A 27901-nucleotide genomic window follows, 5' to 3' on the forward strand; every position below is an offset into this window, starting at 1 on the left:
AATTAGTTTCATTATGTTGGAGGGAAGACAGACGTCTCTATGGCCGATATCTCCATCGCTTGGTAACTCACACCAAAATAATCAAGACTGATAAAGGTAAGAGAGCAAGTATTTTTGTGTCATGTTCACGGATGATTAAAGGTATTAAAGTTGTATTCTTGTAACGTTTAGCCATGTTTATTAATGGTACGTCATTTCATACTAATAATGTTGCCGCCAACGTTAGCTAACAACGTTAATTTGCTAACTTACCATTAGCATTAGAGGAGTTGACTACCCATACAACTGTAGCTAACGTTATGTGGCAAATTCAATCATGTGGTGGCCTAGTGCTGTAATCTGTGGTCAAAACAATCATACTTACCAGTTTGTGGTTGTACGGTACGGTATGTACGTACAGTTTACATCCATGTCTGTGAAAACATGGACGCTTCCCACACATCATCCCCCCACAGCACAGAAGATCTATACAATCAGCACAGTTTCAAGATACTTGAGCTCCTTCGCTTGAGGCAGTAACTCTCCCCCACTCTCCAATCTCGGGGTGTTGGTCACGAGTGAGGGTAGAATGGAGCATGAGATGGATCGGCGGTTTGATGCGGCTTCTACAGTGATACTGGCGCTGCGCCAGACCATGGTGGCGTAGAGGGAGTCGAGCTGGAAGGTGAAGCTTTCGATTTACTGGTACGTCTACGTCCCGACCCTCACCTATGGTCACGAGCTCTGGGTAGTGACTGAAAGAATGAGATGGCGGATACAAGCAGCCGAAATGAGTTTCCTCTGTGGGGTGGCTGGGCTCAGCCTTAGAGGGTAAAGAGCATCAGGAGGGAGCTCGGAGTAGAGTTGCTGCTCCTTTGCGTCGAAAGGGGTCAGTTGAGGTGGTTCGGGCATCTGATCAGGATCCTCCTGGGTGCCTCCCGCTGGATCTGTTTTGGGCACGTCCCACTGGTAGGAGGCCCCGGGGCAGACCCAGAACACACTGGAGGGTTATATATCTCATCTGGCCTGGAAACACCCTGGGGTCCTCCAGGAGGAGCTGGAAAGCGTTGCCGGGGACGTCTGGGGTGTTTTGCTTGGCCTGCTGCCCCCGCGACCCGGCCCCGGATAAGCGGATGAAAATGGATGGATGGACGAGTGCAAACTAAAGGTGCTAGTTTCCAAATCCAAAGTACATACTAATCACAGTATATACTATATACTAATTAGTGTACAAAACATTCAACATAGTTACATGTTTTAAACCACTACATGTCAATCAAACTGCAACCCTGTAATGTCACCTCCAATTGATCCATAACTTTAGATTTTTAATAACTGACCAGCATTAGTTACAACATAAACAGCCCCTTCATAAAACAAGGGTTTTTAGTGTGTATACTTGACTGAACTCAATATTTTCCAGTGTGAACACACTTGGGACACACCTTGTACTATTAATTCTGCATCTGCTGCATGGTCCCATGTTTTCAATAAAGGTAATCTCTCGTAACATAAACCTATAATACTGTCATATGGCCTGAAACCCACACAAATATACAATATGGTGAGCAACAATAAGCAGTAAAAGAAAACTTTGAAAAAGGATTTCAAACACTTACACAACCAGCCACTCTATAGTTCTGTGACTGTCACTCCTTATTAAGGTTTCCCTCTGCGGGCATGTAAATCGGCCTGATAGTTTTTTGTGCTTCTCCACAGTAGCATTAGTATGGCACGACTATAGTGTTCAGTTTTTGAGAGGACACTCTGGGTAAGTGAGGATAATACCAGGCGGCCCATGCGTCAGCCCCCAGTCCCCTGCTTCTGTGCCACCATAATTACATTTAGCCCCTGCCACGACTTGAATTAGAACTAAGAGACTTAGAGCGCCTACCTGAAACCCCTCTCTCTTGCTCACCTTCACTCTTCCCTTCCTTGACTCTCCTCTTGCCCCAAGATGACTCAGTAAGCGCAATCTTTCCAAAAAATCTCATTAAGGCCCACCACAGCCACTGAGTGCTGTTGCATTATTCATGTGTTTTTCCCAAGCACTCTCAAAAAAAAAGGGTGAATAATTCCAACTGATGTTTAAAATGCACAGCAAAAAAATCAGCTAGGTTACATCCAAGCATACCTTTAAACAAACAATACCGCGGCCGGGCTCCAAGGAACACATGGAAACTCATGCATGAGAAGTGACCCGTTACTAACTGAAGACGCATACAGTCACATGAACATTTATATGAATAATTAAACAGGCTCTGTAATAAGACAAAATGCAACATAAGACATATTGAGTTACATTTAAATGACTTAAAGACCATCAGTTTCAGACCACATGACTCATCTGAAATATTTCAGTGGGACTCATTAGCTAGCAAACATTAGCATTTCATTTATTCATGGCATGCTAATCCACCAACACTCTATGTGTTCTTAGAGCTCCCTGCAGAGCCATTCACAGTATCCATCAGGACAGCTAAGGAGATCTGCATAATTCTTCAGCTGATGTTAGAGGATCTGTCAAACTTCATAGGCGTGGAGAACTTGTCCCTGTGTACACGCATAGAGATTAGAGTGTTTGGGTTGAAGGGTGGGTGGTTGCCCGTCTGGCCAAAAATGCTGTTGAATATTTTCGTTACAACTACGGTGCACTGGGGTGGTTAAGCAGTTATTTTGTTAGACGATCACACAGCTTTTAATGTGTTGTTTTGGTTGGCTCAAAGCTCTAATCAGCCCACCCCTTGAAAACCATTCAGGCAAACAGCAAATCACAACCAATAACCTGACACACCTATCAGCTAAGCGCAAAACAGCACAACGCCAAAGTGAAGCAGAGATCACAACACAAACGGACATGCAGTCTTCCTGCTCTTTAGCCTGGTTCCAGACCTCTGAAATACCTCTGATTATTCAGCTTCATATCGATCTGGTGTTGTGCTCACTGATGGCAATTTGAGCCAGTTGGGGAAATAATCAACCAATCAGAAGCCCCTTTTAACCTGCCAGATTTTCGGCGAATGTTGGGCCGTTTTGCAGGCAAGCTGCGAGCGTTTAGACACACAGAGCTGGATTGGCGAGTTTATCTGAGGTGCCCAATTGCCTGCCGCGTAGGGTAGACATATTGGCGGAACCTTTTTGGGTTAAAAGGAACAAGGCACTCTTCCGCCACGGGAGGCGCTGTTGATGACTTGTGGGAGGAGCTGATGATGATGCCGCACGCGCGACCCACTGGCGGTGGATAAACAGGAAACAGCTGATAGCATGAATTAGCAAGAGGGAAACACAAACCTGACAGACACTGTAAAGATGAACAACTGGGGAGACAAGGAATTGCGCGCCCTCCTTGTCCTCACAAATGAAGAGGCCATTAACCGTCAGATGACGGGGACGATGAAGGATGGGCAGACTTAAGAGAGAATTGCCGAAGGACTGACCAGCCGCGGCTTCCTTCCCACGTCACTGTTTACGTCACACGCTGAGCTACACGTTTTGTTACTTGCTCACGCCCCCCATTGCCCCGAAAAAGACACATTCTGTATAAACAAAAGTAGGTAGGCAGCTTTTTTTTTTTTGCACTCCCTAATTTTGTTTTTATACTGCCAATGCTGAAAGAAGACTGATTGGGCTTTCCTGCAAATTTGCACAATTCCTGTTCAAAAAGGGCTATAGCTTTGCAGGCAGGAGGAGGCAAGAATGGTGATATTACCTTTCTTCATAGTTAGCTAGCAACATCTATGAATAACAACATCTGCGATCTTCCATCACTGATAAAAAGGCTGTCTTAATGCTCTTAGCAGCTCCTACCATAGCCTCTTTGTCAACTGAAAATCCTGTTGGCAGGATGGATACGTCAACTGCTACTGATTGGTTAGAACAAACAAAACAAAATAACCCTCCCTAATGTTGGGCAGGAAATCCAAAGTGTGGGATCATTTTGAGAAGGTGAAGGACGAACCCAAGGTGATATGTAAACTCATCTTCATTGGTCGACTACAAACATGACGTATCATCTGAAACATGGAAGTAGCTACATGCCCATTAGCCCACAGCGTCATTAACAGGCGGCTCGCTCAGTGTGTGACGTGCACTTGTAGATAAAATATAGGCCTATATTAATGAAGGTTCATTAGTACGGTTTTGTATTTCTCTGTAATGTAGCACAGTGTTAACAATGTTACTGATACTATTCTTTCTCACACCTTCAACTCAAACCACCAAAATATATCATTTAATCATTACATTCATATCAGAAACATGCGGGAGACTAGTCGACTAATGGCCCTAAATGACGACTATTGGTCGACTAGGAAAAGTCTTAGTCTGGGGCAGCCCTAGAATGCCTTTAGTTTTATCAATTTGGTCAAACTTGCCATCATAGCAAGCACGAGGCGGTGGCGGTGCATATGTTCATTGAGAGTGACATTACTGTGAGTCAGTTGGCTTTAATGATGACCATAAAAACTAAACTGAAATGAGCAAATATAATCTGGAAACTAACTGAAAATAAATAAATATGTCAATAAAATAATAAAAAATACAAAACTATAGCAACTCTGCTGTGAATCTGGATTCTCTGCTGCCAGTAAGTCTAATAAATAACCCAAAATTTTCGCTGGCAAGAACAGTTGTATCACTTAAGCCTGCCAGTAGCTTGGGTGTTAAGTGTAGAATTAAATCCTACTTTGATCTCAGAGATTAACATCTTTCAGACAGCAGATGTAGCAGCACCTCTGATACTACACTGACTCAACCAGTGTGTAAATACATCTACACATCTTTCTACACCAACTCACAGTGATGCGGCTTTTCCTGGCTGTCTTCACTGGGGGCTAAGTGTATGACACAACTAAAGACTGTATAAGTAATAGCACCATTTGTCCCACTGCTACATTTTTATGCATGCCAGGAAATCTTGTGTGAGTAACTGAGGATGCAATATCATTTCATGACTCCATTTTTACCTTCACATGAGACATATGCTCCAGGCAAGCCCCGGGGAAGGCGGGAGATTCCACAGCTGTTGCTGCTAAAATATGCAAATTGGTAAAATATGGTTCCAACTAAATATAACCGGTCATTAAAATTTCAGTGTTGCATTAAGCAGGAATACTGAATGACACAATAATGACCCCACTAAGTCACAACCTCAGGATGATTTAACCAACCTGAGTGTGTGATGGAGAGAAAGGACCAAATGCATGAATATTTATCAACCTAACAGTGATGTTACAGCGCAGTGCTGTATGGTTTTGTCTAAGGTTTATGGCTTTTGGCAGCGCTGTGGCTTGTTCAAACTCAGCCAAATAAAGTATCAAGCATTACAGGATACTGTATATATGCCAGTGAGTGCATTGTATCTGACTGCTGGAGAGCCGGGGCGGATGAAATGTGTTTGGCTGCTTTTAGTGTTCTAATTTGCATCAAGTGTGAAATCATCCACACGATTTCATTCACTTTCTCAGTCAACCTGCGTGCACCTCGGTGTGGCATGTTCCTGGAGCTTCTCTTAGCAAAGTACCGTAAGGACGAGTGCCTCTCATCTCCATGTGCAGTGAAAGTAGAGACTAACTCAGACTGGCAGATGGGTAGAGGGCATCCTGTAAACAGCCACACAGGTCAGGATGACATTAAAATGTCTTTCACTGACCAGCTCACTAAAGAGGGGAGCCCTCATGCATGCACGGACAGCAGAGTCACATTTACCACAAAGTACAGTACCTCCTAGCTTCAACACACACGAACAGCGTCTAAGATGTGCTTCTTCAGTGATTATATTCATCTTGACTTTTTATTCTCCTGTGTTTGTATTTTATCACAATTTCCTCTAAAATAAGCGTCTAGTTCAAACAACCTTTTTCTTATTTTCCTTTCCTGTTGTATAATTACTATTAGATTAAAACAAATCTCTTTTAAACCTCCGGTTCGTCGGCACGTGTATGAGTCATCAGCAGAGTCCCTTACACGCACATGAGCAGCACCGTCAGCGCTCTGGGGGGCTCAGTTGGCAGCGCTGAAGATGCCCAGCATGCTGTCAGCAGCACGTTTGCACTGACCTCAGGCCAGTGAGACACAGCAGACCAGGACATCCTGCAGTCTGCTGAGCACGGATCAGCCAACTGGCTGTGACGCTGAGACACGGTTTGTGAGAGAGGGACCCTCTTGCCACGCAACACCAAACATATACAGGATACACAGACCAGGAGGAGAGAGCTCTGCTGATATATTTTTAAAAGCAGGGATACTGCCGATAATACTGGAAACAATGCTGCAAGGGACAATTCACTCTAAAATCGAATGTAGATATTTTTCCTCTTGGCTTTATTTCCATTTATCAGCCTACATTATTTTAGTGAGTTGCTGAGTGTTGGAGATCCCGCCCTCTTTCCAATATAATGGAGTTGGATGGCACTCTGCTTGTACTGCTCAAAGCACCAAAATAAATAAATAAATAGATAAATAAAACTGAGAAAAAAATCATGACCCAGTTACTCAAGGTAATCCACACTACTTGTTGTAAGCAACTTCATATAGGAACTATTTTCCTGCTCCTGAACTACATCCCCAAACTGTATTATCACACAGAAGGAAGTCTGCATCTACTGCTAGCTCACCTAGCGCCACTGAGCTAGCTAACGTTACAGCTGAGCTGAGGAGGACACATTTAATGTTCCGCACCATAACTAGCACAAGCCTCTCATCCACAAGGTGGAAATAAGAGTGTGGAAGTTAGGGTAGTGCATAGGTAGGTAGCATGTCTGATTTTCATTCCAGAGACTGCAGTGCACGTCCCTTCTGCAATTAACTTTCCTAGCTGTAAGCAAGTGTTGCCAGACTGTATAAAATATTGTACGTAACCTCAGCTTTTGGGTTGTGGACTCTCCTTTTTAAGCTCTGAGTTTGGCATTTTGGCCATCTCATGGATTCTTGGAGACAGAATTAAACATATTTAGACAAGACAGTGGAGATGATGCTAATGCTAGCTTCTATCTTGGTTAGCATGATCTTTTAGTACAACCAAACGCTAAACAAGACCTTTATAGGTGACCACACACTAGGGCTGTCAAAATTGCTCAAAAATGACATTTGAATATTCCTTCTAAAAATAACTCATAGGTTCGAACCATTTGAATATTTTTTTTTTCCGCATTATGTCCACAAGAGGGCAAACTAATACAAGGAAACATACTTGTATATGTATTAATACAAGGAAACATAACTACTTATAGGTATTTTTATTTCCGTGACCGGACCGTGACCGGCTCGCGCCCTGCAGCGATCGTTTCGGCGTCTGGTCTATTTTCTGCGCGAGCCGCGAGCGAATGTGTCAAGCCGGGTGACGGAGACAACAGCTGAGAGCAGAACCGCTTGTTGACCAGGCTGGAGAAATGCGCGTCTGATGCCAACGCCCACTCGCAAAGAGGACAGCTGCGGTGGTGTTTTTTTTTTTTTTTTTCAAATTCGAATTTAAATTCGAATTTAGAATATTCGTTGACAGCCCTACCACACACTGACATAGCAACAGCTACGGCTACACCTATACTCTGTGAATCTGATGTCACACCATGGTTGCGTTACCAACCAAAGTAGTTTCCGTCGTAGTGATTGTCAATGGATGGCACCCACCTGCCAGTCAAAGTGGTCACATTCAAGCCTTAAAAAAAGAAAAGTAAACTCACCCCCTCGTACAGTTGTCAGAAATGTGGAAATTAGCTCTATAGACAAAAACATTTTTGTACCAGGCTGTAAACATGTTTCTGCTGTACAGTTGGGTATCTTAACATGGGGGTCTATGGAGATTGACTCACTCTTGGAGCCAGCCTCAAGTGGCCATTAGCGGAACTGCAGTTTTTGGTACTTGCAGGTTGGCTTCACTTCTCAGCCTCGGAGAGTGCCGCTTGGCGGTGAACACAATCTCCCCTTAACTAGGGATGCACCGAATATTCGGTAACCGAATATATTCAGCCGAATATTGCAAAAAAAACACACATTCGGAATTCGGTGGAATAAGTTAAAAGCAAGGCCGAATAATAGCGGCAAACAGCATGCCGTGACGCGCGGAGTAAAATGTCGGCAGTGTGGCGATCTATCCGTCACCGCACTCACATTTGCGACTAAAAATAGTTTTGAGCGAGCAAAATAGGCTTAAATCATTCAGCACGCTGTGCGAGCAGCCTACAGATTCCAACCAGCAGCAGAAACTAAAGGCGAATCCCACCGGTTGTGGGTTGAACGGGGGTCACAGACACAGACAGTGATGTATTCCTGTCAAATACAGCGGCCATCGGCTTACTGGCGACGGAGAAGTCGGCTCCAATAATATCCTCTTCTTGGCGTGTGGANCTGCAAAAACTAATGAAAAACTAAACAACGATATTCGGTATTCGGTACTCGGCCAAGCGTTTAATATTATTCGGCTTCGGCCACAAATTTTCATTTCGGTGCATCCCTACCCTTAACATCAACCTTTTGTATTTGCCATGTGCATATATTTTAGAAAGGGAGAATTTAAAATAATCTGGCATTGGACTTAAAAACCATCAGTGAACATAATCAGGGATTGTGCAGTATTCAGTAACATTCTTGTCATGTAATAGGGTTGGAAAAAAATAATAACTGAAAGAATTAAACTGATATAATCTCTTTTTATCAAAACCTGGCGCCCACATTACCCATAATGACACTCAACTCTATTCACATGGCCGAAAAATGAAACAAAATGAATCTCATCACCATCTGATGAATGAATTAATTCAGGTTAAGTCCTATGTAAGTTGTGCAGTTGGGTCCAATCTTGAATAAAAACTGTATCAAGTCCATTTTATCAGAAGAGGACACACAAGTGATAATCATTTGAGGCCGGTACTGGTTTTGGAAACCCAATATAAGAGTCGTACTGTAAAGGAGCCACTGATTCAAACATGCTGGAGTCTCTGGGACTCACAGATTGAGTACATGTGTATGTATGTGTGTCCCCACCTGTTATGCGACCATGTCGTCCTCATGCCAGACTGTCTGAATCACGCTCGGGCAAGACGGCAGAACTAAGGCCTTTCTGCTTTCATTTATAATTCAGAGCAGCCCCACATACCATTTGTTTCCTACAGAATTACAATTTCATATCTCCTGTTTCTGGGGAATTGCCTTTTCATGAAAAAAGGTACTTATTCAAGGTTTCAGGTGTTCTTTTGTGAGAGCTCTTTAGGGAATAAAGCAGTATCACATGTTAGGAAACTTATCAGCAAAAAAAATCCAGTATGAAAGCACTGAGAGATATGTCTTCACAAAGGGCTTCTGAGGGTTGCATGCATCCATCAATGAAAAAAATCAATAAATCTGCTTCGCTTTTGCTGCATCTCATTTTCTTTCTCCCTGTTCAACCTGAACCAATGCCTCTATAACGAATGCTAAATCTCTTTATATACCAGTACATACTCTTGTGAATGTACTGGGTTTAATACAGTGGGACTATAAAGGGCTTTACAGTACTGTGCATTGTCTGGGAGACAGATTATCTACAACAAGCTTTCAAAATGTACAGCTACAGTGTCTGAAAGGGCTGTGTATGCTGTAAACCTTCACCAGTACCGAATACTGAGAGGAAAACTTTTAATTTATAACATTATGGACTGATGAATGTTTTAGGACTAAAATATTATAATTCTTGGGTGTAAAAGTTTATCCCTGACCTTGAAAATATTTAATAAAGTTGTAATTATTACAATAAATGTCTAAAAAATTCAAGTACAGACGATGTAGTCTAGTTGCAAGTTCCGAGGGCTTCAAAGTTCTCTCTTATGCCTCCTGAAATCTGAAAGAAACTTTTTGGAGATTGTAATATTGGCTTGGCTAATCCATAATTAGCACTAAGTTCCAATAACAAAGCACTGCGCGGGTTGAGGCTGAGGAGATTTTTCTCCCCAAGCAGTCCCCTTACAAGTTTCTCCATTGTGACTGTTTAAGTTGAGTTTGAGACTCAGCTCTGGGACTCACACACCACTACAATAGACCCAGATTCATTCCAGAAAAGGCCCTCAAAGCTCCCTGCAGTACTTTACTCTATGTGTCCCCGTCCTGCAACAGAAAGTCACAGCAATTTACAGAATATTTAGGGCAGAAACTTTCTCTGACAAAACAAATGCAGAGGCCAAATCAGTTTAACGTGAAAGTCCAGGGAACCTCAAGGTGCTCTTGAAAAAGAAAAAACAACATAAAAACAGTTCCCATAACAAAGATGCTCTTCAGGCACAGGGCAAAGAGGTAGACTGGGGTATATTGGTTTATATGTCCTTCCAAATAAATATTCAACACAGTTAAAGTCATGAAAATCATCCTGAGGTATTATTTATGAAGATTTTTAGACTGAATATAATCGCAACTTGAAATATTTTAAGGGAAATAACCAAAACTGTTCTAACTGTGAAAGAAAAGGTTTTGTATACGTTGGACTTGATCGTTAATATTCAGAAGCTAACTGAGAAAACAGGTTTTCAGCGTAGGGGTGTGTCATATCATCTCGTTCACAATAATACCGGTATAAATTTTAATACCATGTGAAAAATTCATTGTGATATTCTGACTTGTTGACATTTGATGTCAAGCTGCTACGCACGGCAACAACAAGCATGGCTTAAAGCGAAATTTTTACAGACTCCTTGGTGGTTCCAAAAAGAGGAGCAGCTTCAGTAGTGTGGAATAAACTGTGGCGTCCTGAATGTTTTATGAACANGCGTGATGATTAGAGGAGAAATGGCAGAGCATAAAGGTCCAGGTGGAAAAAAAACAACTCAATCATTTAGGATTTTACTAAAAGAAGGAAATCACCTGTTGATTTATATATATAGATCCCAGGGGACATTTTTTGTATCTGGGAGCTGTTTAAATGTGTAATTAATGGTAGATTTTATTTAGTTGAACTACTAATATTGTAACAGAATCTGAATCTCACTCTGAGTTACTGTTGTTCACAAACTAAAGAAATGAGAGATCATTTTAGTTTTTACTGAAGATTTGAAGCAAAGTGTAAAACTAGATTACTTATTTTGCTGCAATACTTGGCTCTTAAATTATTAATAAATTATATATTTTCTAATATATTTGTCATATCTTCAAGAATAACATTATCGCAAAAATACCCTAACAAACTGTGATATTATTTCAGGGCCTTTAAAAGAAATAGTTTCTCAGCTACTATCAAGAAAGAGGATTTTGTCTGCAATAATTAATTTTAATTCTACATGTAACGGATATAATGCAAATCAATTTCAATTCATAGCACATGAGGCTGTTGGATGTTCACCCGCTAAACCTGCACCAATTAGAAAAAAATGGTGCAATTCTCAAAGTGCCTGCAAAGGGTGAAATGCACCCCTAACTGTGCTGCAAAGCAAATAGCGTTTCACTGCTCCTGTGCTATTAGCACATATTTAAATTAGGTAATGTGCATGCATTTGGCGCTGATAGCCACATGCAGTTACAGTGAAATCTATAAGGGGTGTCGCACCTGGCGAAATACAGTTTCACTCTGTCACGTTCAAAATCCTTGCCTAAAAGTTTGCAGGAAATGCCTCGTTAGTCAGGACCTGTAGCAATCTAAAAATGTTAGATTTCTTTTTCTCTCTGTCATTGTTCTGTCTGATGTGGCAGAATTATACTGAGCCGTAATGACAGCTGCAATCAGGTGCAAAAAAAGGGGGAAATTGCACTTAGCTACAAAACATTATGGGCGTGTTTGTGCTGTGACATCGTTAGCACATTATCTTTATGAGTTAGGCCTCGAGATGGGGCAGATAGTGGTTGTAAGTCATGCACAATTCATGATGCTATCAGTGGCTGCAACCCATTCTTTGTGAATTAGCACGCCAATCTTCAGTGAATATACCTAGGAGGAGCTCTATTGATCTGATTCTAGGGTGCAGTAACACAACAACAGAGACATTTGAAACAAAATGAACACACAGTCAGCAAAATAACAGAGGAGTAAACCCATCATTAATACCTCAAAGTCAATGTCTGTATGCCGGAGAGGGAGAAGAGGAAAGATTTATAGTTTACAGAAACAGTGCGCAAAAATCCAATAATGTCCAGTGAGCTGTGAGAATGATAGTGTGTGTGTGTGTGTGTGTGTGTGCAAAGTTGTCTCATCTGCTGCACAGAGCTTCGTGGCAGCCTGGCTGAGACTCATTGGTCAACCTGTCATCACTGGTTCTGACTCACCGCTTAACCTTTGTGAGCATACGCCGTTATTTAGTACAACACTGGCCCCGTGGGGAGAGAGGAGCGGATAAATGGACGGGGCTGCAGTAGGCTAGATCCCCCCCCCCCCCAAACACACACACACACACACACACGTTCTGCACAAACAAACAACACACTTATCTACTGCACTCAACTGCTCAGTTCAGACAGAGTAGAGACTGATTCATTCAAAGTCAGAAAACAGTTCAGAGTGAGTTCAGAGTAAACCTACTGAACTATGGCTGCTAATCCAGTTAAATGTTCAGTGAGTGTTACATAAAACATTACGCCTGATTCATCAAATAGATCCAAACTAACAAGTAAGCAAAATTATTAGGAAAAAAGTGCTTTTAGTGACGTTGCAACACAAGCTCTTGAGATAGTAATGTCAATGGCAATGTGAAGACATTCATGGTCCCCAGAGGATAGGTAGTGCTTTAATTTATAAGTCAGGCCTTTGCACTTGATTGTTGAGACCACTGCATACTTACTTATCTATCACAGTGACGTCTGCCATATGCATGGTTGCAGCTGCACTGGAAAATATCAATGTTTCATATTCCAATATTTAAAAGTTGACTATTTCCTTTGCATGCACTGACCACATACTGCAGAACGATAGAGATCAAATCTTCTACAAAAAAGATCTGTTCTTGCATCGCTGCTGACGTCTTAAGTGGACAATGTGTGCTCAATTCATAATGTGGGCCTTTTAATTTGCTTTCTATTCTAAAAACAGAGTAAATCAACAACACTATTGCCAAGTGCAGCTGAAGGAGACAAACGTGTGGTTTAATGTCGTAAAAAAATAGCAACCAATTGAGGAGTGTTAGTCAGACTCAAGGGTAAGTCAAAATCTGGCCATCGTTCCCTTTTCTCCATGCCAGAGGTGGTAGCTCAGAATATCACAATGCAGCTGATGCAGGTATTTCAGCTGGCAGGCTCTGAGGTGCAAGTGTTGGAGCTCAGAATGCTTTGAGGTGTGAGTTACTGTGTTACATATTTTTTGAATTGGGAGAGCAACCAAAGGGATTTGGCAGTGCTGCTGGCAGCGTTGTTGGAAAACTTTGCCTAAAACTCTAAAACAGTCAAATTGGTGCTGTGTGATTCAGCAGAGCAAACAGAAGCCCTCCCCTGCTGTGTGATCTTCATAACATTAAAATACCAGCCACCTGTTACAAGTAGTTGTTGCGTCCTCTTGTGATCGCTGAGAAAAAGACTATGGTATTATGTTTGCAGACAAAGCCAGCATTGAAAATAGACCAGCAAGTAGGATCCCTCGAGCTAATTACTAGCCGCGCCATGATTGTCTTTAAATACCAGGTGGGTAGAACAATGGCACGTCCAGACAAAAGAGGAGAACAAAAGGCCATCGCTGTTTGATAAAAGGAGGACATAAAGTGAATACGCCACTAAGAACATGTTATGAGTGTGTGATGTGTGGTCACGCTATCCTAAAAGGTCACAGAGAGAGTAATGACATTATGTGTTGTGCTCTAACGTCACACTACAACAACAATAATCAGTGTATGCTGCTTGCTTCAGTTGCTTGGAGTTTGATGCTCCAAATTTATACTATTTATACTCACTAATGATTACATGATACTGTGATCCATACAATACACCAAACTATGTATGATAACCTTCCATTTCTTTAAAGAGTATCTTAACATTTAATCAATTTTTTTGAGTTGGTAAATTCCGCATGCAGTTTATTACACTCTCCATTGATCCTGTTCCCAGTCCGTTGTGTTCATTTCTATGGAACTTATTTTCGTGTGAGCTCATTTTTGATTTGCTCTGGCATATACGTTTGGTCCCTCGCCGCCTTGGACACATTTCCAGTGGGCCAAGTCATGCCGGGAGTATCACAACCATTTAACTAATACAGGGCGTTTTTGAGATGAAGACTGTAAAGAGGAGCGCCGCTGAGGCATTGTCAAGAACAACCAAGATGGCTGCAGCTGATGTTGAAGCCACTGTTGTGTCAGTATTGAATGAACTGGTTGGTATATTTTTGTTAAAAGAACAATTAACTGCACTTACAGCTTTTCTACAGAACAAAGATGTTCTTGACGTGCTGCAGACAGTATTTGGCAAAGTGGTAGATGGTACCAATGAACCGTTCCGTACCTTCCCCATGTTTGGTCCCCCCTCTGTTGGGGTACCTAGCACACAGATCTGGTACTAAAAGATGGACGGTCACTCTGCTCAGGGCTGAGTTGTGTCTGGTTTTGTGGAGAGTTTTATTAGTAAACTGTAACTATAAAATGAAAGGATGTTTTGCTGCCTCTCACAGCAGCTGGAGTCTGAGAAAAAATAACTTCATTCACTGGGCCGACTGCCGGCGACTTTTAAGGTGGAACGTTAACTTGTAATGTTACTCAATGCATGAGTTGATGACGTGAATCCATCAGCACACCTTAAATTTCACTGTGACAACTTTGACCATCACTTTAGTTTTTATATGACACACACTTTTAGTAATGACTTTAAAAATATAGATTAATTTGGAGCGGATTATGTGAAGGTCATATATTCTAATCCTCACTTCCTGTGGGCTACAGCAACACTAAACCCCTGAGCTTGCCTGAGAAGGACTAAATGCACAAAGCTGCTATTTTTAAATATCCCATGGAGAGAGACTCTCACTGCAGCCTGTTCTATTTTGTTCTGAAAATGTGGGCGTGCAGCCTCGTTCTGTGGACGATAAACCAGGTGCAGACTGATAAAGGAGGAAATACAGCGAGTGCTGGACGGAGCAGTGAGTGACAACAACCTCGCCCACATTTAAGGGTACTGTTTGTGGTGGAAACACTAGGGTCTAGGTACCATGTCTGAAGGGTTACTGTTGGTTCCAAAGGTACCATACTGAAAGTGTTTGGTGGAAGCGGGGCTTCAGCACTACATTGCATGTTGACAACCTGTTAATAATGCTCCTTAGAAATTGTAAATGACCTGAAATGTTCTTGACTAACATGCATTTGCAATCAGGTCTGGCAGGCTGGTTGCTCTCTCCTCTAGATCCCCAAAAATCTGTGGAAAATGTATAATGTACCCTGGCTCACTTCACCCTCAATTACCTGCTACTTAGCCCTTAGCAGTGTGGACTGTCTGGCATACAAAAAAATTGAGAGCCCGCAACCGGGGGTGGCAGCAGTAGACATACTACAGAAGCAGAAATGCAGCACGACCACTAGTACTCTTACAGCTTACAATGTTGATCAGTGTAATAATCTTTGAGGCAGTTTCACACCCTGCATACCACACGTTCATATCCCCTGTTCTGTCACTCTTCACCCCAGCTGCATCTGCTGAAGCCTCGCTAACCTGACATTAAGGTAGCAGCCCAAAAAGCTCTGAACTACTGTCTTGGCTGTCAAGGCTGCTGTAGGTGGAGACTCGGTGGGACTGAAGCACTGTCAGAGCTTTCAGTTCTGGACAGAAAGGAAGACGATAGATGGAGGAATTCAGGCATATGAGTAAGAGAGAGCGGTCAATGGTCAGTGTAGACATTTAAAATGAGAGTTACATATGTAACTGAGGTTCTGTTAATTCATGGTTACTGTCAGGTGTTTAAAATATCTGGAAATGCCTGAAATACGTCTCTTATGACAGGAAAAGATGGAGGATGTGTGGAGTCCAGATGAGGGGGATGGCGGTGGTGTGTGTCAGAGTTCCAATGCATTTTTTAAATTTATGACAGTGAGCGTGTTCAAGCTAAACGAGTGTGTTTAGTAGCCGAAACCACTTGTCTTTGACTTGTAGGCCTTTATAACAATAACAATAGGGTACCTGTTTTTGTGGCCTCATTTCACCATTATTTTCCCATTATGGTCTTTGTGAGGAAGCACTGGTGGCAGCTCTACAGGAAAATCTGCACAAAGCAGTCAATACACAGCGGCATGCTGTACAACGGCAACTCCATAATGGGGTGGAGGGGGATAGATGCTCCCATGTGTGACTGCAAGAAGCGCTAGATATGAGTCCTGCCGATCGATTCATCCAGGCTTACAAACCAATTATTTCTCCGAGCTCTGCGACTGTCCGGAGACTTCATTTTAATTACCCCTTCCAGTCAGTGATCCCTCATATTCAGGGTAAGGCCAGTGGCCACTGTTTTGGGTCAGGTGCCATATACCATTCAGAGGAGGAGAGATGTTTTGTGTTGGGTGGAGGACAAATTATGGGTTGGCTTTGTTTGGTTGACAAAAACCCAAATTGCTACCATTTCATTGTAGATTCAGGTAAAATATTAGAAGATAGTTAACGACGGCTGCAAAAAAACACTGTTTCTATCGGTCTGCACATGAAAACTCCACATTGATCACCTATCCCATGGTGAAAGTGTAATGGGCTTTGATGTGAAATGATGACGGGTGTAAAGATTAACTGTGACGTATCAGAAAACAAAGACTCAAAGAGAATTGTTTGAATTTGATTTAAAAAATGAATATGGCTGCTAAAACCAGTCTTTTCTTTTTTCTACATTTTCAATCACACACCTTCTCAAGACATTTATTTCCTGAAAAAGAAATCCCACACTGCAAAAATCTCAGACTGTACAGTGTAAAACACTGCATGAAAATTACAATATTGTATTAGCAGTCTGCAAAACTTGCAAAGGTCTCATGACGTTGGCTCAAAAAACAATAAACAAAAACATGCTACTTATCTTCAAGATCCTAGCTGTGTGCTTTTGGTGGCATAATACCAGCTTGTGTTTTTCCCATCATGGATAAATTAAAGACCAACAAAAATGCTCATAATAATAGGCTCTGAATACGAGACGTGTGACAAAGTGCTTTGAAAGAAAAGTGCAGAAGTGTTGAAACAGCACACTAGCTCCGATATATTTAAGATTTTAGATTTATATTCAGATTCAGTGTTTCTGTTGCACAGGTTAGACGCAGCACTGCAGGACTGTCCCCAGAGCTGTTCTCCTCTTGGCGAACAGTCAGCTCAACATCTGGTGGTTAGCACAAGCTAACACAGCAGCATCGGTTAACATCCAACACCGAGCCGTTAAATGATCAGGACCAACTCACAAAAACACTGAAACGGCTCGACTGTCGTTAAACCTATCAATATCATCTAGTTAATGTTAGTCATGTGATGCTAACACTTAGCCCTGTGGGTAGAGCTCACATTTGTCGCTCGTCGCTTTATTGAAAAGTGTCGCTAGAGGGGTCTGAAAAGTCGCTAAATATAGCGTCAAAGTCGCTAATTTGGCAACACTGGGCATAAGCCTTTAAAAGGAAAACCAAATCAATATGTAGCAGTATATGCTGATATTGTTGTGGGGCACTGAGACACTGGGATTTATATATATATATATTTTTTTATAATTTTGTTATTGTCTGTTCTCAAACTGTATGTCCAATGAACCAATATCCAAATATACCAATATTCGGGTCCAGCCCTATTCGTTTTGGCAACTTTCATATATTTCTTTTAGTTTTTCAGCTTGCAAGGTCACTGTTTTGGTTCCCTATGGTTGCAGCTGGCTGCCATTTTTATTCACTAATAAAATAAAACCACCCTATATCACCTGCCAAGCACCAAAAGTCAGACAGATTTAGCAACCAGCTGGTCAAGTGAAGTCAGTTTTATTTATGTCTATACCATACTTTTAAATTTCAAAGACCCAACAATTACCACCATGGTGGGCATCTTGAATAATTCAGCAGCTAAAGAGACAGGTATTTTCTAAGGCATAAAAAAATTGTATTTTGGACTTCAGTGGCAGGAAACATGACACCAAATGGATGTCCGGCTATGTCTGCTGGATGTGTAGCCAACTGTTAGCGAACACGTTGACCACAGCAACTTTATAAGGTGACGATATGCCAGTTTTGCATTTACAGCAGCCACCAAAATATCAAATAATGCACGCTTTAAAACAGTCTTAAACTTGCTTTGAATCCTATTGTATGTTATCGGCACCAGCTTATCTATATTGTCTATATTGCTTTTGTAATGAACAGTAGACCTTGAATAAAGATACATATCAGAGGGACAGATTCGCACCCCTAGAAGTTAACATTTACTGAAACATCTAAAACATGAACCATCTATTTTTAACAGTGATTTGAATTCCATTTTTGTTTCTCTAAAAGTGGAATATTTGGCCTGAATGTCACCTACTGTACTGCAGAGTTATTCTACAAAGTATGTTAATGAACGCTCATTAAAACCCAATCTGTTGCAAAACCAAGGCTTTTCACAAACTAATGTTCTCCTGGAAGAATATATTATTTAAGGCTTATGATTCAATCGGATTGGAACATGGCAATCAGGATATTCTGCCTCGGTTAGATGCTGTTAATGGGGTCAGTTCAATTTGATCAAATGTTGTGTTGTTTAGCTGTTTGACTGGAACAATTTAGCTGCTTTCTAGACTTTATTAATACTGTATTGTGAATGTGGTGATTTGCCCTCGCTGACAGGTATGAAAGCTGCTAATGAGTGACAATCAGGCTAATAGTTAATGATAGCAGTCAGTATTATGAAAAAGGCAACATTCATGATAATCGTTCAAATTGATTAATTATGTTGTCTGCCTGCACCATTTCCACTGATCCCCATGTGCTGCAAAGCTTTTATATTATCACAATGCCGGTCCTAGCGAGCAAACTCTATCTGACCCCAGTCATAACAAGCACCACCATGAGAGGCAATGATGCCAGTTTTTAAACTCAGTGTCAAATTACTTTGTCTGTGTGGGTGGGTGTGAGTGAGAGAGAGCAAGAGAGTGAAAATAAAGAGACAGGGAAAAGAGAGGAAAAGATAATGTGACAATGTGACAGTGTATTTTTGTCAAGTGTTTCCCAAAATATACCCCCTGTACTTTCCAGGCACACTAGGATGCTGCAATGATGCTCCATAGCCCTCGAAGTCTCCCCATTATATGCTGTCAGCCAGTCACATATTCTTACAGCAGACCCTGTGCACACACTACTCTTGGTCGTACTGTAGGGCAGAGGGGAATGACAGGGTAACAGCGTCCGCTCGGTGGTTCTCAGTAGGTGTCCCACTACAGTAATGGCCGGTATGTGTCAGGGCCAGAATCTTGTCAGTAGTGTGAGCAGGATCAGTCCATTGACTAAAAAGTGTCAGTTACCCACAGGGTTGACACAGACCTGTCAGCGGGCCTCTGCTCCTGTGAATCCCTAGCTGGCCAACATGTGATTCACCACAGTCAGGCATGATGGATGGCCTGCTACATCTTCTTAGCAGCTGTACGGAACAAGATGGATGGCAATGGCTCAGCAATGACAGTCAAAGCACGTCTAGGTAATAATGCAAAAATCCCCCATGAGAATATTTGTTCATAAAAACACAAAAAAACAGCACAGCTGTTGAGTTTCCTCTTGACCAATCATTATTAACTTCACTTGTTCTGACCTGTAACTGCAAAAGATTGTTGTGACAGCCGTGAGCACCCACATTCGCCATGTTTATTTGTAACCCAATCAGCTACGTCTCATGTATTCCTCGTGATGGATGGCCGAATGAGGTAACGAAAAGAGAACTTTCTACCCTTCCCTTCCTCGATTTCATTGTGGGAGACATAAACAGATTTGACTGCATCTACAAACTGTAAGAAACCCTTTGCAAACAACACAAGAGCTGCTCCACTCGTGGGAAAAGATCTGATTATGAGTCTGTGGCTCCAGAGCATCATTGAGGAGGATCAATAGCGACAGAAGAGTGCAGTGGAGTGACTTCTCCCTCTGAGGGGCTGTGTCATATCCCACCAGCGTCAAAAAGACTGGCAGGCTCTGCAGATGTCCAGGAAGGCAAATGTTTGTGAACTGGAGTGGCAAATCATGGGGTCAATATGAAAATCATGTCACTGAGGACCAGGCCAAAGATCAAGTGTGTTTCTGTCCTCATTACTGCCGAAAGGTGTATGAGTGTATAACATGAACTGATTTGAGAAGAGTACATCACTGCACTGCCTTTTCTAAGAATATCACTAAAAAGCTGTCCTGGTCCATTGAAGTTTGAGAGTTCACACTGAAGTTATGTTGGTGGATTGTCTTGTTCCATTCAAATGTGTGTCGGGACACTAGCTTAGAAGGTTTCATTTCAAGTAACTGGATGACAAGGTATCTAATAAGAATTCACCAAATTAATTTGTAAAATAAATTCACTTCTGTGTGTTGATGTTAGTTGACAGAAACTATAGACCATTTTAGGGCTGACGTCACAATGACGTTGGTTTGTTAGCTGGAGGCAAAACACGACGCACCACCACAGGGCTGGAGGCTACATATGAGCCTTAAAATGTTGTCTTGTTGTGTTATCGGGAGCCAGAATAGAAGGAGTCATGACTTTGGCCCAATCCCAAACCCCCCCTTGTCCACTACCCCTTAGCCCTTGGCCCTACCCCTTAACCCTCAAAATGAAGCAACGAGGGGTAGGGGTTGAAATCTTTCCCTAGGAATTGGGACACCACTCACTACGTCACTGCGTCGGTTACGTTCACGTAACTATTGTAAACAGGAAGCTGCGAGCCATCTACATTTCCAACCGGCATCTACAATGGAGTCTCCAGTTGAGTTCATCCTACCAATCGCGTTTGCATTATTCATCATGCTTCGTTTGATGAATGACAGGGGACTTCCGCTAGCTAGCTAGCTAACCAGCTAACATTAGGAGGCAGCATAGTTATACTAGCTGGCGCGTTATCGTAATGTGAAAAATCCGACAATTTTGCAGAACAGGACAGATGACAGACGCCAGATAGTGTGAGCTAGCTAGACCTGACGTCGGTAACGTTAGCTATGTATGAACTTTTCCCGCGTCTCTTGCTCGGTGGTAGCCATGGCGACGTTTACCCCTCGCTGGCAAGTCAGCATCCGAAATCCCTCGCTCCGAAGGGCTAGTTTCATACCCACTACCCCTCGTTATGCCCCCTACCCCTACACGCAAAAAGGAATTGGGACACCACTACCCCTCGCGGGAACGCACAAATGTAGGGGTAGGGCTAAGGGGGGTATTGGGACTGGCCCTTAATGGTTAAATGTGATAAGACGAAAGGATCAGGTTAGGGAAAAAGTATTTCCTGTTGTAGGCACGAATAACATTATTTGTATTAAGGGTTATCATGTCCACCTCATCAAAACCTGAAAAGGTATTATGAGTAATATTGGATTTCTCTGTAATGCTAACTTATTAGCGTATTAGCTAACATTAGCTTCGATAGCGAAACAAACCGGAGGAAACTGTTCAAGTGTCGTCCTCCTTTGTAAGATTGGCTTTCTGTGACATCATCCATCCACTGAGTGAGAGCATACGGGTCGGCCAGTCTGGTCCCGTTGGTCAGTGTTTTCTTATTCAAGTAACACTCGCGGTCCTGGAGAGTGAGTGACCTGACATGGTGCGTTTGTAAATTCAGTCTGACGCTCTACACTAAAATGAGAGCCCTGTTGGTGGAAGAAACAGAGCATTATACTTGTATATATATATTAACGAACAGTTAAGTCAAGACGACATCCACTGCTGCTCTGTTTGTGTTTCTCACTGCTGAGGATTGATGATGCAGAGCCACATGTAATAACACAGCTATGCTCATTTCTCTGTACTCCGGCAGGTGAAACAGCTGTGTCACAATATTCCCTCTTTTAGCTGCACTTGAAACAGCGTGGCGAGGCGCTCTAGACGTTCTCACAATGAAACCAGAGGCTGGACTTGGTTGCATTTAGAAATGTCAGGTAATCTGTCTTTCAGGGATGAAAAGGCAGCCGCTGGGGATACTCTTGTTTCCTCTAAAGAAATCAATGAAGGAGGTGGTTTTATTTGATAGAAAGCAGGGAGGGAGAAACAGGTTTAAGCTGAAAATACATTTAGAAAATGCTGGTGGGGTTGGGGGGAACACCGCCTCTTAGAATGAACAAGGTAACTCAAATGGATGCTTAAAGGGAAAGTCACCCCAAAATCACAAATACATTCATCTTGCCTGTAGTGCTGCGTATCAATCTAGATCACTTTGGTGTGAGCTGCAGAGTGTTGGAGATAATGGCTGTAGAGATGTCTGTCGTCTCTCCAATATAATGGAAATAGATGGCATTCAGCTTATGGTGATCAATGTGCCTAAAAACTACATTAAGAAAACTCAACAGCAATGTCTCTTTCCAGAAATGACCCAGTTAGACCTTGTTGTGAGCAGTTTTATGTAGGAACTATTTTCTTCCTACACTCATTAACCATATCACTGCGCAGAAGGAAGCGTGCATCTTCTCATGGACGAGAGGCTCGTGCTTGTGTTGAAAAATATTAACATTAATAGTGCCCTTCTCGGCTAAGCTGCAACGTTAACTTACTTATTGGTGCTGGGTAGGCTAGCAGTAAATGTTCTGCACGGTAGGGCTGGGTGATACAGACAAAAATTCATAACTCGGTACTTACAGGCTGACTGGCAATACACGATATATATCTCGGTATTTCCTACAATTGCAAGTCAAAGCCGCATTTGAAATGTCACAAGCACTTTTATAAAAACAGGCTGTGACAAAAATAAAGTGCAAAGACAGGGATTTTATTCCTGGTTGAAAATATGCAGCTGCACAACAGTTACGCCTCCAAAACACTAGTGGGCAGAGGGTTTCTGTGAAGTGCTGTAAAGTTTAGTTGATTCAAGACACACCTAAAACACAAATTAAAAATGACTTAATAGAGACAATTTCAAACACAAGTACACAAATCAGCTTCACTATAACTTGCAGCATTCACAGACAAACACTTGTCTTTATCTGGACACATTTTCCCCACAAATACAACATGCTAACGTTATTAGCACAAGCCTATGGCATTTTACATTGTATAAATTAGCCTTGAGGCTAGCAGAGTTTTCTTCTACTCAACCAGGGACAACAACAACATTTAACAAACGTAACGTTACAAAATTTGGCTCCATTACAACTCACAAGGTTCACTGACAAAACAACTGTCTTATACTAAACACGTTTTCCAAACAAATATAACATGCTAACGTTATTAGCACAAGCCTACGGCATTTTACATTGTATAAGTTAGCCTCGAGGCTAGCAGAGTTTTCTTCTACTCATATAAAGTCAGGAACAACAGCAACATTTAACGAACTTAAAGTCACAAAATTCGGCTCCATTACAGCTCACAAGGTTCACTGACAAAACAACTGTCTTATACTAAACACGTTTTCCAAACAAATACAACATGCTAACGTTATTAGCACAAGCCTATGGCATCTTACATTGTATAAATTAGCCTAGCGACAAGCAGAGATTTCCTCTGCTCATATGAAGCCAGGATAAATCACACACAAGGCATAAAATGCTATTTTGTGGAGACTTTATTGTCTTCAACAAAAGACAGGTCTGCGTAGCAGTGACATGTAGATACATTTCTGGGGAGGTGCACGTCAGGCTATGTCTCTTAAAAGTGTTATTGGAGATCCTGAGAGTGAATAAGTGGGGCAGAGCTGTGTGGAGAGTGTGAGAGAGGAGAGATGCATGTCTAAATGTATATCTTGCTTGAAAATACATTGATATACTGCACATAATCATTATTTGACCCAGCCCTACTGCGCAGTGATATGGTTGGCAAAGTAGAAAGAAAATATCTCCTCCATGAAACTGCTCACAACAAGGTTTGTGTATTATCTCAAGTAACAGGGTCATGATTTCTGGAAAGAGACACTGCTGTTGTTTTTTCTTTTTTGGGCGCTTGAGCACCACAAGCCGAGTGCCATCTAGTTCCAATATATTGGAGAGAAAGGAGACATTTCTATGGCAGATACTTCTAACACTCTGAAACTCACACTGAAACTATCTAGAAGGATCAACAGCACCGCAGCTAAGAGATAAAATACATATTTTGGATTTTTGGCTCAAATGTCTCTTTGAGCCACACTTAAAAACACTGCAAATAAAATCAAAGTAGAGTAATTAAGAAGATGAGAAGTTATATGATGTATATCGTACCAACAGTCATTTCTGGCACACACAACTAGGCTACATGCTTCCTTTGTGCCTTTATCACTGGTACAAAAATGCCTAAAGATCTCTCCACAATCTAATCTCCACAACAATATCCCTTCATTTTCTGTAACCGCATCTACCTACTCTTTACTCGAGTTCCCTTTCTTTTCTTCTGTTTCTCATCCCACCAGTCTAAATGAATGGGCGAGTGTGTGGTGGGCTAGCTGTGGCAGGCCGGAGGAGTTTTGATTTATATCCACAGCTCGCCCAAACTGACGCACTGACAGTGCGAATTGTTCTGTAGTCATGATAAATGCCCCATAAACAGACGCTCCAAGCCTGTTAAATGTGCTCACTTTAGATCCACACAGGGCCAGAGAGGAATAAAAAGGCTAGACGCAATCATAGAGTGGGCTGCTCTACTCTTTGCTCTCATTTCCACATTAAAGCTACCAGGGTGATAGGATAAGACTGGTGATTCCAGCCAAAGTAGAACAAATGATCTTTTCATGCTTGCTCTCCTAATGTGGCAAAAAAAATTTAACAACCCTTTGTTAAATAGTCCTGTGTTATGATAATTCTGCACGGCACAGTCTGCAGTATCATTAGTCACAATCATAATGGGTTAATTAGCTGCTTTAAAGACAATAGACGATTCACCGCAGATCATCTCCTCAGACTACCTGAGCAGAAGAATCATTTCAAGACTCTGAAGGATGCTGCCTCATCATTACACACTTATCAACCACTTCAGTATCTTTGTCTCCGTCCACACACCGAACTTAGCCAATCTGAGTCAGCACTGCCTCTGTAAATCACACATACTGGCCGAGGAGACGGAGTGAGGTGAGTGTCCTGCCATCTCGCTCTGGCTTTCTCCTGCCTTTGATAGGAGACCTTTAGGATGGCTGACTGACAGAGCCTGGGCGACAGGGCTGAAAAACAAGCAGATAAATCAGCTTCTGCCTACCCAGCGCTCCTCCTAGCGCCCATCAGTCAGCTAAATGGGCAGCACCCGCCACAAATTTAAGCAAATCTGCACTCCAGAGGGTGGGTGGTGAAGTAGGCTGCGGGTGGTAATGTGTGTGTTTGTGTACTGATGGAAATGGAAACAAACAAGCCTGTAGGTGTGATTCTTTTTATCAATAGTTTCCCTGCACATGTCAATGGCAGCAAACACAAGTCTCGTACATGAAAGTTAAAAATTGGCACTGAGCGTTGGCTGTGGACATAAATCATGAATCAGTGAAGCGTTCAATATGGGCTTTAATGCTGGGACACTGGGCTGCGTTTCCACTAATTTGATTCACACATGTACAGTAAATTTGGCCTGTCACACCGTCGAGACTGAAACCACAAGAGAACACAATTTAGGCCCCAATCTATCCTGCTTTCTGCTGTTACATAAAAATTACAAGGGTGACAACCTGACAGAATAACTGACTGCTTAATTTGATGAAGTTGTAATACATCACTTTTTAATTTACAGAAACAGTAAATGAATCAAACTTGTTTTTTTTTTGTTTTTTTTCAGAAAATTAATTAGTGACAACTGTGACAACAGTTAACTCGAATTTATTTATGAAGCAAAAATACTTTGAGTGTTTTGACTGCAGCTCCAATGTGACAGTTTGCTGGTTTTCTCTGCTCCATGTTACTTGTTCAAAGAGTTTTATGCTTCTGATCACTTTCTCTCATGTTGGGTTGGTGTGTTGTTGCTGGCTAACGTAGCCTTGAGCCTCTAGCAGAGATGAGGACTTTTGTTTTCAGCATTTGAGGTAATTAATCAAATTTCACAAAGCTCCCTCTGGAGCTCAAAAAGGCTTTATACAACAGGTTTTTCCACATTTATTCAGCCCAGTCGCCAGGAGAAAATGATGGTATTTTACGTTTCTGCAAACTATGAATACATTTCATTTGCACATTTCATATGTTTCGGATCAAGGTTTCAGAAGTGACGTAGTACATGAGCTCATCTACGTGGGTCGTCTACTAATCGGAAGATCTATGTCAAAGTGTCCTTGAGCAAGATATTGAACTCCAAATTGCTCCCAATGGCTGTGCCATCAGTTTGTGAGAGCGTGTGAATGTTTAGCTGATAAGCAGGTGGCACCTTGTATGGTAGCCTTGGCCAATTGTATATAAATGTGTGTGTGAATGGGTAAATGTGGCACGTAGTGTAGAGCGCTTTAAGTGATTGTAAGACTAGAAAGGCGCTTTACAAGTGCGAGTCCATTAACCATTTGTCATCGGGAGGTGGACGGTGTGACACCTACGAGAGACTGCCAAGCTGCAGACAAATGTTCAAGACCAACAAACAACAAAAAAGGTTGTTTTATAGCAAGTCATCGCTGTGTTTTCATCAGCATTTAGCTACCAAAGGTGGGTGTTTTTTAGCAACTTGTATCTGTGTTTCCATCGGATACAGTGCGGTTGTTATTTCCAGAGATACTGCTGAGTTTCCATGAGGGATACTACCATGAAAAGCTGTTGTTTTGTTCTGAGACATTTCAGCTTTTCTTGTAGGGATTGTGCCCTCACACTGGCTATTTAAGCCCAAATATGATCTTTTCTCAACCATAGCCAAGTGGTTTTTGTGCCTAAACCAAACTTGCTGAAACAACTTGCTGAACTGGGGCCCTAAGCGAAATTTTATTTGGAGGCCCCCATCCCAAATGTATCATAGGTACAAAATGACCGTACAACAACTTGCCATTTAACTTGACAACCTTTACTGGCAATAACAAATGTACTGTAGATACAGTAGTTTGGCTGTATGAGTCAAATAAAATAAAAAATTCAACCTGAAATAAATAAATAAACAAATCTGAGTCACAAATAGCCATCAATTACTCATCAAAAGAAAGTAACTTCCACCACCTCAATCCCCCACCCTTGATTAAACACTGAAAATAAAATAAAAGAGGGAGACAGGTTTTTCCTATTTAATCTTATTTTGTTATACTTCTCCCTCTCCCCTCTCTGGAGGCGTCCGATCTCCCTCAGCCCTCCGCCTCTCCCACCTTAAACACTGAAAACAGAAATAAAATACAGAGACATTCTTTTCTATTTTCATCTTATTTAGCTATATTTCTCCCTCTCCCCTCTCTGGGAGCAGAGGGCCCGGCCCCGCACATTCCCCCGAGGCTCTTCTCTCCTTCCTCGAGCTGATTCTACGTGCGCCTCACGGTAGTGCATGTGCGCATCCATTGCGCATATGCGCAAATGCGTCCCCTCGCGCAAAATGTGGCCTCCCATGGAAGATGAGGCCCTACGCACAGCGCGTGTTCTGCGTTTAGGGAGGGGCGGCCCTGGAGTCAGCGTCTGCACAGTAGCAGTCTGTGTGGTATCAACTTTGCAGCCCATATACTCCTCCAACCAACTGGGAACACTTCCACTAAATGTGAGCCCACTGATTGGCTCACACAGTTGTCAATCATATTGTAAAATCCCTGTTTTATAGCATTAAATAACTAATCAAATCCAAATGTATTAGAAAAACGAACACTTGAGGACAGCAGGATGATAAGAACTACCTAAAATGACAGAAACCACCTTAGGGATATGTATTTGATGTGTTCTTTGAGTTTTTAGTTTGGCCCATGTCCCATCCACTAAAGTGCAACACACACCGCTGCGCGTCAGAACGCCCGCCTCCATTATATTCTATGAACAAATCCACACCGGCGCCGGCCAACATGCCGCGCCACTCTGCTTCA

General features: G+C 42.1%; 1 protein-coding gene across 3 annotated transcripts in view; it reads right to left on the reverse strand.

The window, feature by feature from the left end:
* Positions 1-27901, reverse strand: part of trappc9 (trafficking protein particle complex subunit 9) — a 318188-nt gene that overhangs the window by 62405 nt on the left and 227882 nt on the right. The window contains exon 22 of one of the 3 annotated variants that reach the window (XM_050034615.1): positions 18953-19455. The exons of the other annotated variants lie outside the window; for them this stretch is intronic. Within the exon in view, the coding sequence (XP_049890572.1) occupies positions 19439-19455 (17 nt within the window). The 3' untranslated portion in view covers positions 18953-19438. Of the gene's footprint in view, positions 1-18952; positions 19456-27901 lie in introns of those variants that run through there. 3 annotated transcript variants of the gene reach the window in all.

Source organism: Epinephelus moara, chromosome 22, assembly GCF_006386435.1.
Source record: "Epinephelus moara isolate mb chromosome 22, YSFRI_EMoa_1.0, whole genome shotgun sequence".
Taxonomy (NCBI): domain Eukaryota; kingdom Metazoa; phylum Chordata; class Actinopteri; order Perciformes; family Serranidae; genus Epinephelus; species Epinephelus moara.